This window comes from Stegodyphus dumicola, chromosome 6 (assembly GCF_044657685.1).
Source record: "Stegodyphus dumicola isolate Sdum_Otavi_A_Nest chromosome 6, ASM4465768v1".
NCBI lineage: Eukaryota > Metazoa > Arthropoda > Arachnida > Araneae > Eresidae > Stegodyphus > Stegodyphus dumicola.
Genome location: NC_140773.1, coordinates 77,932,022 through 77,947,402, shown reverse-complemented (window position 1 = coordinate 77,947,402; position 15,381 = coordinate 77,932,022). Strand labels below are relative to the sequence as shown.

Below are 15,381 nucleotides of genomic sequence, written 5' to 3'. Positions count from 1 at the left end.
AATAAGGCTATTGTTCCCATACATTCTTTAAGAAAATGTACAAAAAAATAATCGACCATGAGACAATCATTGTAAAACTTGTAGTATTACTACATATTTCATGAGCACATAGAAATAAGATAAAATTATTCTTGCCGAAAACCATTTTATTCATTTGACCATATAAATAATTGAGATTGGTAACGGCTGGCTGTGAAACGATACCCTAGAAGAATTTAGCTCTTTTATAAATTATTCAGTGAAGATGAAAGATTCCACGAAATAAATCCTTGTACAAGTAGAATCTATCTTCTTCAGGTCTCGGTTAAATCCTTCCTTCTTGAAGCTCTAAACGCCATCACTCAATTGGTATCTAAGTATAATCTAAGTATCTGGAATTTTCTGGAAATCTAAGTATAAAAGGTAACGAGCTTCTTCTTAACGAACTGGCGGACTCAACAGTAAAATGTATGCCTGTCCTATCGAATCGGCTTGTTACCTACAGAGAGATTACAATGGTTATTAGGCACAGAATCCTAAACAAATGGTAATTAGTCTGGCGTTATTCAGCCTCTGGACAAGTTGAAAAGCATCACACCTATGCTTACTGTCGGGTCATGCACTGTAAAAACTGAAAGCCAAAAGTGAACCTTTCTTCAAACTGTAATAGTATTCTCTCGGTGCGCCAGGTCTTAATTGAATATCCATATTATAACAGACTTCGATTGAAGCATTATAGCGATTGTGACTTGTCTCTAGATCGTATAATTAAGAAAGTATTCAATGAGAAATTATTTTAGTACCTGAAAGAGACGGGTCTTTTTTATTGAATTTGATTTTTTTGAAGATGTTTCTTGGTTTTTATTATTATGTATTTTAATGCATCTCATGTTTTTTTTTTTTTTTTTTAATTTTATTTTACTCCTGTTTTCATCTGAAATCATTATCTGAATTGTGTGAAGTTTTTCATCTTAGCGTTCATTATTTTATTACGTTATTTTATTTGTAAGTCTGCTGTGATTTAAACATACGTTTGTCTATATTTTGTGTCTGGAAGTATTTAACATATATTCCCCACATTCCCTTTTAAGGGCCAGAAATTGTCTGCCACCACCATGTTAAAAGTAAATAAAGAGAATTCTTCTATTTAATGAATCCTCAGATAATTTTTAATAATACCTCCATAATCATTAAATAGAGATTTGCTTATATTCGATTTCTTTTTCATTCGAAACGCTTATATATCGATACACACACACACCATCAATGTGTGCAAGCTGCAAGTGAAATCACCAACGAACCAGCGATGAAAAAATAATGACTTGGCTTGAGAAATTTTATCATCGTCCAACAATAAGTAACAGAAATATTACATGAATCTCTAAAATCTCTCTGTTGTATGAGTAATCCCTTACTTAGATAAAAGATTTAATAACCAAAATATATATCAAAATACTTTCGGTTTATGAGAGCTCCGTCAGTATAAATATGAAAAAAAAAATAAATTAGCTTTTAACTACACCCTACATAGCAGCTATTTATATCTTATAAAGATCAGATGTTTCGTAATTAAATAGCACATACGATGAGAAAGAGAAAAATACCTCCATGCTTTAATTCTAACATGCTCTAATGACACTAAAAATCTTCCCAACCTGGTAAATTCATTTAAAAAAATATCAAGTACAAACATTTTTTAAATTATCTCCGAAGTTGTCAACGACAGTTCGGCTTTTAAGTTCCGTTGCATTATTCGCTATTTCCGTTACATAATTTTACTTTATTCGATTCTTAAACTGATTGTGTAGATGCTTAATTTCCTAGTGCCAAAACTAAAAAGAGTTAATGTCAGCTGAAATAAAACTGTTAAAGCTATTAATAATGTGATGACGTGAAAGAATTATTGTCAACCAAGATTAATTATTTTAGCTTAATATTCGCTTGGTAAATCCTTTAAAGAATTTTCTGTTAGAAATGTACTCAAGTCAAATATCTTAATTAAAAATTTGGTCATAAAACTGAACTTTATGAAATACAATACTTTATTATCTTACCTCAAAATGACAACTTCCTGTCTTAAGTAAATTCAGATTTTCCATTCGGGTTTCTTTAGAGACATTTATTATCATTTGATAATCTAAGAAAATTTGCAGTGTATTAAAATTTAAGTGTTTTTATTATAATTTCAGAAACTAACCGATCTAGAAAGAATGAATTTATACATACATATGTATAAAAACATCAGCATTTATAAAATAACTTTTAGTTATTAAAAATTTTAAATTTATGAATGTAACAGTAACGTTTTACTTATATATGCGATACACAAAATGCTCTTTATATTTTCAAAGTGAATTAAAAAAATTGAGTAAAGTAACTGTAAGCTTTCTTAGTTTCTACATATGTATCCATTCTAATATTATATATTTGTCATACATTCTAAAAAACTCCAAGATACCTACATAAATTCAACTTTTTCAGTGATCTTCACTTCCCTCATTATGCTTTTCCGAATTCTGAAATACTCTACGTTTGGTTTGGTTTAGTTTATAATGACAAAGCACACTAGAGCTATCTGCCTAAGGGAAAGAAAGACTTCGTGGAGGACATTCACGGAAAACGGGCTTGTGTACACGTTACACATAAGGAAAACCTCGAAAACGCCCATGCAGCCACCGGAGGAAACGCCCGTTTGCCTAGATTTTAATCCAGGTCTTAACTATCAGTGTTCAGCGATTTCACCGCTTGGCCGCTGGTGGGTCTGATATATTTTCAAACTATTGTACTTAAAGTCTCACTTAAGATATCCCTATAAGACTCCCTCTTAACACAATCGTAATGACAAAAAACGTAAAATTATCACTTTTTTAAAAACATTTCAGATCAGAAACTGAGAAAAAGTTTCAAATTTCTTATGTAAAGCAATTAAAATTGAAAAAAAAAACAGTTACAAGTATCTCATTTAAATTTAAATTTATTGGTTTCTAAACTATCTTATATTTAATTTGTTACATGTAATTATCTGAAATTCGGTTGTAGTGGTTCAATAGTTATTATGATTGTATAATTTGTGCATAATCTCAGTATAGTCCAATAAGAAATTTAAGAATAATTAATAAGAAATTTCTTTACAAAAGGTAATATGCCTTCGCTGTTAAGGGGCGGAAATATGACTGCTAAGTTCCCGTTTCTCAATGTCGTAAAAAAAGCTGGGAAACAATATGATTGCTAAGTTCAAGGTTTTTAGCATCGTAAAAAAAGTTGGGAAACAACGGATTCTAACATAAAAATCAAACCAAAACATTAATGGTTTCTGTCTTTGATATTCGTAACTTTAAAGTACTTTTATTTTTCTGTCCTTTTTAATATTAACTGATTTGATACAAGACTTTACAGTGACAAAGGAATTATTTTTAATTAAATATTTTTGTTTTCTTTGCATTGCTGCTGATTTAGTAATAATTGCTTCGTACAGAATATTTGTTATATAGGAATTAAAGTTAATAGTAATAGTTGATGTATAGGAATTAAAGTTAACAGTAATAGCTGATGTATTTCCTGCAGAATTGCATGTATATATGTTAGTGCTTTGTACGTTTTGTATGGTTGTGAATTTCTTTTTTTTTTTTTTTTAATTTATATATAACTCTTTCGTCATATTTTTATTTACAAAAGTATATTATATGGTAAAAAATTCGCCAAGTCTGGTATAAAAAAAGCATAAGAGGCCTAAAAAGAGTAAAGCATCAAAAGGTTTAATAAAACTGATAAAATCTTTGTTGGAAAGTACTTTTATGGATGATCTCCTTGCAAGGGATCAAATACAAGCCCTAACAATAGATAGAGTTTTCTATAAAATTATTGGTTTCAGTCAGAAACTGAATTTTGCCTCATTTTAAAGTTTACATATTTTTCTTTGATCTATTCAAACTTAAAACATCGAATTCAAAAATTGCCAAAACCATGGACATGTGAGATGATTCAAAATTATTAATTCGACTCCCTATGACTTAATTTCTGAACTTTACAACCAATTGCTTCAAACAGATGAAATGCCACCCATATTCTGTCTTAAAATGCTTCGTGATACTTCTTTTAGTTACAAGAACAATAAAAACTATAGTCAAATTCCTGTCATACTAATTCGAAAGTATTCTTTATATTCGCCTCCTCAACAACAGATTACGAGTTTTGAGATCATTATATTTTGGACAAAAAAACAACATAACATATTAAACTATCCCCAGAGAAGCAGTCGCACTATGTAAAATAGAATGGCCTGGGAGACTAGATATGAAAATTCTATCATTCAGACAAACTACTAAGATCAATTCCCCGTTACACTTCATTAAAGAAACATTTTAATACAAAAATGTTACAACATTTTAATAGGAAAATGCTACAAATTAAAATGTTAATTATTTATGGGATCTCCTTTTCCGTTTGATTTATATGAGCTAATCCACGAATTTTAAATACAGTACTATAAAAAATCTAAAATCCTCAGTCGGTTAAAATCCTACTCTAATTTGTAAGAGGTTAAGAAAAAAATTTATTTAACACACCTAGATTTAAAGATTTTTAGACGTTGCTGGAGCTTTTCAAATCATGTCGCAAAAATCTAAAGAAATGAAAATAGTGGAAATCATTTCACCAGGGAAATCCATATATACACCAAAGCGAGAATCGAGAAGACAAAAAAAAGTAATATTTGACCTATACCTTTAAACAATTAAAATAATCCCTTTCGTGCTGTGTTCCGGTGCAATGACTAGCACATTTTGTGAAATATATGGAGATCTGAAGTTCAATTCAGTGTGAGAATACGAATTGTTTTCAAGTATATTTTGCCCTCTTCTTGTCTAAGCTAAAACGTTTTCTTTTTCCTGAACGGCGGGCATTATTTTGTCTTCTAAATTAGAAAGTAAGTTTAGTAATTCATCACCAAACTGAATTATTAGCTCCACTAAATCTGATTTGCAGAGGATTTCAAGAACTTAAAATCTGTACTTCCAAATGCTCGGGTGGTGCAACGGTCAGAAAAAAAAAAAAAAAAAAAAAAAAAAGAGTTCTTTTTAAATTCCTACATTGGATATGATTTATTTCAAATGATTCGTTTCTTCCAGATATGTTTTTTTAAGCTAACGAAAAGCGATTTTTCAGTTTTAATCCAACTTTATCTTCTATCAAGTCTCAATAAAGTACAAATCTTGACCAATGTCCAGGGACTGTCATCAAGTTGTATTTCTGTATTTTGGAACTGTAAATTTTCCTTACAGTTCCAAAATACAGAATGTTTATTTTAAAACGTAAATTATAAAATTCTGTTCCTATTTCACGGATGATTTTTCAGCTATACATTTAATAATACTTGAATTAGCATTTAATTTTTCTATGCGTTTAAATAAGGTATAATAGCTTCGGAATTTCTGTAAAAATTAATTCTAATTTTGTAAAATAATTCGGAGTTACTAAAAATTTAATAAATAAAAATTTTAATAATTTAATGTGTCTACGTATTCAAAGGGTCGAGAGAATATCGCTAAAGTCTAATTAATATTACATCCACAAAAGACATTTTTTTAACGACTGCACACTTTACTAGCTAAGCATTTGTCAGAAATGGCATATCCATAGATAATTTAGCCACCTTATCATGGAAGAATGTAGTGTAGCGTTTAGTGTGGGACCAGATTGCACCTTCAAGACGGGAAACGTCTTCTTAGTTTTGAAGAAGAACGCACCAAGAGACGAATCAGCAAGTTTCTCACCATTTTCCGCGAAACTCTCAAGAGGACTTTCGGTTCAGTATTTTAAATGCCTCCATGCCGCATAGACACGATATACTTACAAACATCCATCCTTTCTCCGGGATTCGAACCCGTGTCTAAGGTTATAGTAACTAAGTTCGCTATTATCATGTTAGCAAATGTGCTCCTAATAATAATTGTAAATAACATCTTCGTTCTTCAACACGCCAACTAAAGCTCAATACTGAAGGAAGGCCCACCAGCGGCCGAGCGGTAAAAGCCGCTGAACACTGGTAGTTCGGTCCGGGTTCAAATCCCGGCAAACGGGCTGGTTGCATGGGCGTTTTCGTTGTTTTCCCCATGTGTAACGTGGATACGAGCCAGTTTCCCTTAAAAAGACTTCTACGGGGCATCCCTCCCTTTCCGTGTAGTGCCTAAGGGCGGAGCACGTAATCAGTTAAGGAAAAAAAAAATGCTGATGGAAAGATTTCCTCAAGCATGGCATTTATTGCAGTCGGTTGCTTTCTAATCAATGTCGTAATCAAATTTGTGCTTTAAAACTTAATAATTTGGAATTGTAAAAATGGTAAACGTATAGTTTAAAGTACCCCTTGGCGAAACTTGTCGATTTTTGGCGGTACATGGATACCGATTGTGTGCAATTCTTTGACTCGTTATTTTGGCTTCGGAAGCGGCGATTTTTGCGCCAAACATCACCGCTACACAAAGCCAAAATAACAAGACAAACAATTGCACGAACTCGGTATCCATGTACACATCGACTTATTTTCACTTAAAAAAGAATCCCCGAATTGCACAAAAATGGCATTGCGCACTCCCTTTACTTTGTCCATGTACACATCGATATATTTTCACTTAAAAAGTCAAAGGAGCACCAAATTCTACAATATAGGCAAACAAAAAAATACATAATCTCAATAAAATACATTCTAAACCAAACAATAAAATAACATAAAAAAGGAAAAACATGTTATACATTTAAGCACTATCAAAAGCAAATATTCACTTACCATGATTTTCGAGTTCGCTTCGTACACCCAGAGCCACGTAAAAATCAAATTATCAATCATACTCAAATAACGTTTTTCAAACCAGGTACTCTTTCTGATCGAACGCTTCACATTGTGACTATCTGAACCTTTTTTTCTACAAACCCATTCAAATCCATCTAAACGGTTTTTACGTTCGACTAGACGAATATCCTTCCTACATACAGGACACTTATAATGGCTACTAAGTAAACCTTCATTTAGACACCAGTCAATTAAGGCTCTTTTCCCCTTTCGCTCCAAATCGTACAGAAACTTCAAATTAATCTTACTACATTCGGCCATTCTACCGTCTAAAGAATCAAACCAACACACACCACAAAAACGCTTACAAAACATTCCATGATTCAAAATTTCCCAGAGTCATGCACCCGATTACGTCACAATAGGGTTTCCATAACATTCAACTATTCAGGCTACCATAAATAAAACGACAACTTGGCGATAAATAAAATAACAACTTCGCCATAATACAAGGGGTACCTTAAAGTCTACTCTACCCGCAAAAAATTTCTTTTTGGATAGAAAGAGGACAGTAATTAAACAAATTATTATTGGAAGTTGGTAGTTTGTGTAACTTGAGAGCACTAATAATATTTTTTATTCTTCGACACTGGGTATTTTTTCTCCATAGGTTGGTATAAGTTATTCTGATTCAGATTTAAATTGTTATCTTTGGAAATGCTTTTGAAAGTATTTTATAATTAGTCTTCCTTTCGTTTTCCCGATGGAATGTATTATGTATTTTTCATTGACTTTGCGCATAAAAATATAAATACCATATACACTACTGCTCTTACTTTTATATATTTTCTCAAATATATTCACCTTATAATGTAATAAATTCTGCTACGATTTCACATTCTTTGTTTGATTTTGAGGATGCCACGTACATTATTTGTCTTTATTTGAATACCGTTTAAACAGAAAATTCCAGCCTTGATGTTCCAAACAGATTCTAGATAAAAAATTATACTGAAATCAATTTTTATTAGATTTTTATTAGTTACACACTTGCAGCTTCAATATGTTTATTCTATACAATAGCTAAACACCACTAATAATGGGAATCACTTTATTGTTTAACAGAAAACAGCCATGTAATCTTGGGCAATTGCCTTAAGCATTCAGTGCACAAATATCCATCAAGCTTTATGAGAGGCTGACCACCTAGCTCAGAAGAGCACCTCCTCACGGATGAGGACACTTTGGATTCGAAACCCCAGCAAAAGATTAGAGACTTGTAATAGTACTTCTTCTTCCGAAAATGAACAAGTTATTTGATTCTCTAGTAGCTTCTAGCATCTTAGAATTTTCATCAGTATCACATACGCCCTTTTCTAAGGGAGGTAAACCATTTTGGGCTTTAAAGTAAATTTATTTCCATCAGGCGGACTGGACTGCGCACAAATTCTTTCCTTTGGAGTGGAGTGTACTTTATCTTTGTATAGTATTGGTTGAGGGTCCTTTTATCCTCAGATGCAATAAATTCTGAACTGAGACTGAGACGCGAACACAAGACTTTCTTTTCTCCAAATGAGCAAACTAACTGTTTTCATCAAATCCGACATTTGAATGCTGCTTGAATGCTCGTCGAATGCCTACCCTTGTAAAGCATTCTTAACATGTGACAAACTAACCTTCTTTACATATGTAGACATTCATACGAATTTTTATCTGCAAAACTGTTAACATACGCAAGTTAAAAATGATCCTGGGACATATATATTTCCAATTAAATAATAATTGATAAACCAAACTCCTATTCTAAGGTTGTTTATTCATTTTATGTTCGTCTTATACATAAACAGAAATCTAAAATATGCAAATTTTGCACCTGAGGGGCACTCTCAGTCAATGTATTTATTTCAATTTATTGAGAATTGCTTGTAGAGTGCTAAGGATTACGTTTACTCCCAATCTAATTTTTTTTTTGTTAAAATGTTGCAATGAGGCAATAAATCTATCAAAGGTAAACAGAATTTCCTTAATGTAAAGAATTATATCACATACTAAATAATGCAACTAATTTCAGTGAACCAAGTACGATAGAACTTAAAATAGTTGTATAAATTTTCGGTTAGTTCCTGCATTCAAAATATATTAATAATTATCAGTAAAACAGTAATAAAAATTAAAACAATTGATTAAACTTTTTTTATTGAAATATCAGTCTCAAACTTTCGTTTTTAAATGACAACAACGATATCATATCATCGATGTTATCGTAATGTCTAGGAGAATGATATATCTGATTTTCAATTCACTTTCGATTAAAGTGTACGCTTTCGTTCAATATTTTGAACGATACCTGCAATCAAGGTCTTAATTGGGACTACAGATACATTTCTGTGCTAATTAATCCTTAACTCCTTATATTTAATTAAGCTATAATGTTTACTTTTTTCTTCCTTTTACTTTCTCGTTTTTTTTAAAGCAGAGAGTAGGCGCAGAGTAACTCTCTGTGTCTTTCTTTAGTATGTTTTTCTTTGGTTCAAATTCATATTTGGTGCACATCTAGTATCTCGCTAATGAATCAGTTTATACTGTGTATCGTAAATGTAGAATATATAAATAATTATTTATTTTTTTATTTTTATTTAATTATTTTTATTTATATTGTTTTCATGACCATAAATAAATATAAAATAAATCACAAAGAAATCCCCAAGTAAGACAAAGACAGCAAATATTTTTACATTCAAATTTTTTCGGTTTCAGAATAATATGATTAAAAAAAATGTAAATGTTACAATCTCTTTGTTTAAACTACCGCATCTAGTAACTTAAGTCATTATATGAGGTTAAATATTAAGACGGCAAATTTGCGTTTACAACTAAAATACAATGCAAATTAAATAATAGCCAACTGTATTACTATAATTATTGCTTCACAAAACTTAACAGAAATTTCGCCTGGTTGGTTAAATTACACAAAACGTTACAGAAATTGCGCCTGGTTGGTCATAATTATTCATTAATCAAAAGTTCTGATGCAAAAAGCTCAAAGTTTACTATATAAGTACATGCACTATATGATTTCCAATTGACAGTTATAGATTCAGAAATTAATACTAAAGAGATTTAAATCCCTAATTAATGGGTATTCAGATGCATCGATACATCTGATAGTTAAGTCGCGGAATAAAATAAAAAAGCAATAACTCATATCAGTAGAAGCAATATTGCGCAATTACTAGTTACAATTAATACGCTGTTATTTTGATCTGCCTTTCAACTTTCCTTCGTTTTTTGGAGTTTAGGATACATTCTCGTATATCTTCTACTGAAACTGGAAAAGCCAGAATACAGTACAGTTTAAAATAACTAGTTTGTAACTTATCATAAAGTTTATATGTTACTAAATTTAACTGTTTTAATGAAATGAAGTCCACTATGTAAGTGTTTTATAGCTGTGCTCACATCCAAAAGAGGATAAAAATAATTTTTGCACAATCAAAAAGAGAGAATAACTTCCGTAAAAACTAAATCTAAAATATTCTTTCCATTATTTTAATGTAACAATAATCAAAATAAATTCAAGAAATTTCTCGAATAGTACGCCACTAAGTTGCTGATGTCCATATAAATATAATGATTTTAACATTCATTTGAAACTAAGAAAACTGAGCTCCTAACCCAAGCAATTGTTTTCCCACCAGAAAAAAATATGCAGATGCTACATGTTAAATAAATAATAACAATCATTCTCTCAAACGATAAAGATTTTCTTTAAAAGTCAGTATCTTATTTATAGAATTTGTCAATAAAAAGAAATCCTTCACATTTAGGAACCTAAGTGTTTATATTCTGCAATATTTGCACTAACTTATTCACATGTAGGTAAAACAGCGTTAAATAGGCCCCTTTCATAAGACAGAAAATTACCATCATTTAACGGGGCAAAAAGTTGGAAACTTTCCAAGCCCCAAGCACGTTCTCTCTTATTTTCGTCGTTCATTTACATGCAAAAATCGGTAAAACTCCAATTACAGAGTTAAATACTGAAAACTTAAATTACTTGCCTTCCTGTAGACGAGGTGATTCGGATTATCCTCCGGTGAGGGTGTCATATGACCGCCGTTACTTGTGCCTCGAAAATCCTGCACTCCTCTGTTGTTTTTTTCCAGCTCCTCGCTGTGCATCGTGAAGGTATGATTTCACATAATCAAAAATTTCGTCCACCGTCCAGAACGGTTCTGATGGAAAGTATAAGCACTCCCAGGCGCGGTTCTTCGAAGGAGGGCGCTGCCGATCGAAACAGGGCCGATCGAAGTTGTTTGGAGAAAGGCGTACTGTAGGGAGCAAACGAAGGGGTGAATTCTACCGGAAATGTGTCGCCACTGGGCTACAGAAACTTCCATGAATCGACAACAATCTGCAGCAGAGTTCGAACTCGGACAGGTAATTAGGAAGGGACTTTTTTAACCACTGGAACATTCATGATATTAAACCATTACAAGACAGATTCGTTTCAATGAATAAATATATAGGAATATCTAGAAACTGTTCCAGGATGTTATTTCACCAGCAAGAACTCATTCAACTCTTTACCTCGATTAGCAGTAGTTCGATGTATTACATTTTTTTTTCAGAACGAAAAAATATACCCTGTGTTTATAATGATTTGTTTTAACAGGAACCCAAACAACTTGCGATGATTTCTTACACTCGAACTTATTTTTTCCTCTCTTATTTGCAGCTCTGATTTATTTCGGCCAGGCCGAAATTGAATGTTTTGAACTTTCAGAGGATTAGTTTCTGGGCAAAGAATTCATATTTTACTGCTATCAAATTAGAGGATAATTTTTGTTCGATAGGCTGTATCACTGTACATGCGACGAAGCTCTCTTGAATGCAGAGACTATGATGTGCCTCTGACAATTAGTATAAATATTCCACAAACCTATTTTATGAAAAGCTGTATTTATTAAAAATCGTTAAAAATAATTGAAATGGCACAATGAATTAAATAAAGCAAAGGAATGGATAAAACGATTATTGCTTAACATTTATAGAATGACTTGCATTCTGCATACCATGTATTTTGATGTCGAAATAGAGACCATCAATGAACTTGTTCTACTTTAATTTTGATTTTGACATATAAATTAACTAAAGTATCAAAAATAATTTTTGTCTTTCCTACTCCGTAGTTTTTTGTTATGAATGTGATATGAAATAACTCCTTCATACATGCGGGATGTAAGTGGTTAGCTTGTTTCAGCTGCAACTATATAATCTGGGGTTTGAATTCCAGCAACCGCACATTGTATGTTTCTTCCTTTCGTGCTCTGAAAGTATTAATGGTCCATACCTTGCGGCGCGAAAACTTAAATCAGGCGGATCATATCTCGAATTCCTTTATATTTCGTCGATTCGTTCTTTTTGCATATCAATAATTGTCCTTTTAGTGACGACTAAAAAATTATCTCATGCATCATGTTCAGTTCGAAGTTGGAAGATCCGTGAGTTGAACGTCAGCGAGGGTGCAGTTAAAATTTTCATTTTTTCCTTGAAACAGGTCTAATAATTTGAATGTGAATTTCCTTGAAACAGGTCTAATACTTTTTACAAAAGAATCTCTTATTCTATTTTCGTTAATTTGTCTTTAAACCAATGTGTTAAAAGTCAAAGGAATATTTTTTTAAATGCAGAGTTAAGTTAAATATTGCACATTTCAGATTGTGTGTCTCCTTACCTGTATATATATTATTTATTGCATTCTAAAGTTACCCAGTTTAACAATATTTCTTTTGGCGTATTTTTACAGGATCTCGTTGTGATAGTATTATTTTAATGTGAGAATATTTCTGCTGTACTATTTATTGAGGATACGGAAGAATCCTCTTTCTTCAGATACTGAAATAATCCTCTCTGGATAATTTTTCGCTATGTAAATTATTTAAGAATCACGGCAAATTTTTATCTAAAGTTATTCCATACTTTAAAAAACCTTTGCGTTTCTAAGCGTAACCGACCTCGTTCAAAAGGCTGATTTTGTCTAAAAACGTCCATTTTTTTTTTAAATTTACATTTTTAAAGGTTCACTACCAGCTATCAAAAACAACTTTTCTTTATATATATATATGTTTCTTAGAAGTGGAGAAATATACCAGTTTTTCTGAGCTGTGACAAGCCGGAAGTTATGGTTTGCCACAGCGGAAGTGAAAGTTTAGAGGACAAATTAAAAATGTAATTTTGGCTATTTTTATGTTATTTGTGAACAAAATAATTTTAAGCATTTCAATTAGTCTGGAGAGTCTGGCGAAGTATCTTTATTATGAATTTTCTCCTTTTCGTTTGTCGCAACGTGAATAGTTTTGTATACATATGTCATGTTATGTTAATCTGAGAACTTTAAATGCGATTTTTCATAAATCTTTTCGTATATGGTTTATGTTCACAGCAACCATGATAACTCTTAAAGTTCCTTAGCGTAACCGAGGGTTACTCGAAATTTTGCACACACAGTTTATATATTATTATGCAGGTTACAGACTAAGAGTTAAAAACTTAGCCTCACAGAATTTAAATTATATAATTTTTTCTTCAGTAGTGTAAGCATTTTTCTAAATTTTATGTGTTGACCAACATATTTAGCCATACATAACTAGCAAATCAATACTTTCCAACTGTTATGCTGCTTATGCTTAATATACATAAAATAAAGTCAAAAATATGTTTTTATCATCCTTATTTTCTTGTCAGTGATGGTTGACATTTTTGTTAATTTCGATTGTATAAATTTCGCAAAAAAAAAATTATTTTTATCACTTTTAGAGTGATTATATTTAACTGTAAGTGCAGTTCAATCAAAAAAATCTCATTAATTTAGAAATATAATAAACATTGTGAGAAAAGCCCTTCGAACAAGCTCGGCTACCTTATCTTATTTTTGATATGAAATTATATATTTTTATAGATTTTAGTGTTAAAAAGATCATGTATAATTTTGAAGAAGTGATTTGAAAGCTCAGAAAGAGATATGACTTAAGTAACCTTAATTACACCTAGAAATATACTCGATCGCATGAAATTTCAGCGCAAAAGTGACAATGCTTTCTCATAATGAAATTTCGAAGCAACATTACTAATTAGTTGAAAGAAGCTTAATTAGGTAGATGAGACATTTAATACTATTTTATTTACTTGAATACGACGAAGCATACGAGAACTGTCCACCTGACAAGAGGAATGTTTCTTGGCGAACTTTTAATTACCTTGTATTAATGTAATGCAAAAAAACTTAAAATATCTCAGGCACTAGCCTATTATCCGGGCTTCTAACCCGATTCGATTAAAGGTATATTTCTCAGTTTTTAATTATGTGAATTGTAATTCTAAAAGTCAATGATCCTCAATTTGAAAATTATTATCCTGTAACAGGAGTTAAAGTATTGCACTTTTTAGCGCACATTGCGGCACGTTTTATATGAATGAAATACACGAAGACTGTTTGCTTTTAGTTTGACTGTTTGCTGTGTTTGGAATTCATGTTATAAAATTCATACGAATCCAGTATAATATCATACACAAATTAATAAAATTTCATAAAAATAATTTCCTGTTTGAATAACACAAAGCTTTTAAGCTAAAAAATTGAAATAAATACAGTTGTGATATCTGTAATATTTATACGGTATACTTTAGACATAAAATTTTATAATATCATCAACCCTTTCATCTAAGAAGTCGGTAAAATTAAAATTACACTTGCAAAAATTATGCTGCAATTAGAAATAAAATGAAATGTCATTTTAAAATGCCCTTTGCCATTTGTCATAAGGGACGTTGACAAAGAAGAACTATTTTTAAAAATTTATTTACAATGATTTGAAAATAAAAGGCTTGTACTACTAACAAAATTTTTAAAGTAGAATTTTTCACTTATTCCTGCTCTTTATACATTAAATAAAAAGCTTAAAAGTTTGACAACAGATTTTTCTATAGCAGAAGAAAAAAAAGAAAACTAAACGGTGGCCTCAAAGCTCGACGTGATATGATAAATCATATGGAATCATTAAGGTAGCTTTCAGGCCATGAAAGTATATTATTTATAAATGTAACAGTTTATCAGGTTTCTTACCAATTACTTATCAGTTTTCTTACCGGTTTCCTTTCCAGTTCAGTTTTTAATTTTTTTTTCATATTTCTTAACGTAGGAAAATATAAACAAGGTTCTGCCTTTTAAATAATGTTTCATATAAATATCAGTTATGTGGGGCCCATCAGCATCTTAGTGGTTAACACTGCTGAACACTAGTAGCTCAGCCCAAGTTCAAATCTTGGAAGCATGCTGGTTGCATGGCTCTCTTCATATTTTTCCTCGTGTGTTATATATAAATATGAGCCAGTTTTCCTTAGAAACTCTTTCTTGAGAGCATTCCTCCCATAGGCAGATAACTTTCATGTGATTTGCCTTATCCAAATAAAAAAACAAACAATGATATAGATATTTCTACTCCTCAAATGTGTTCTCTTTGCCGTCCAGAAGAGAAAGTGGTTAGTGACTCTAATTATCGTACCTAAGGCCCCGATATCGAATACCCTGGTTCGAATACAGAAGACATGGATGTAAG

At 31.4% G+C, this 15,381-nt stretch overlaps 1 protein-coding gene across 1 annotated transcript in view; it reads right to left on the bottom strand.

Moving 5' to 3' along the window:
• The window catches only part of LOC118187971 (regulator of G protein signaling 7-like), a 434,333-nt gene extending 423,241 nt beyond the window's left edge, over positions 1–11,092 (bottom strand). The window contains exon 1 of the mRNA XM_085818561.1: positions 10,825–11,092. Coding sequence (XP_085674687.1) covers positions 10,825–10,944 — 120 coding nt within the window. The 5' untranslated portion in view covers positions 10,945–11,092. The remainder of the gene's footprint in view (positions 1–10,824) is intronic.
• Between the last annotated feature and the right edge of the window lie 4,289 nt (positions 11,093–15,381).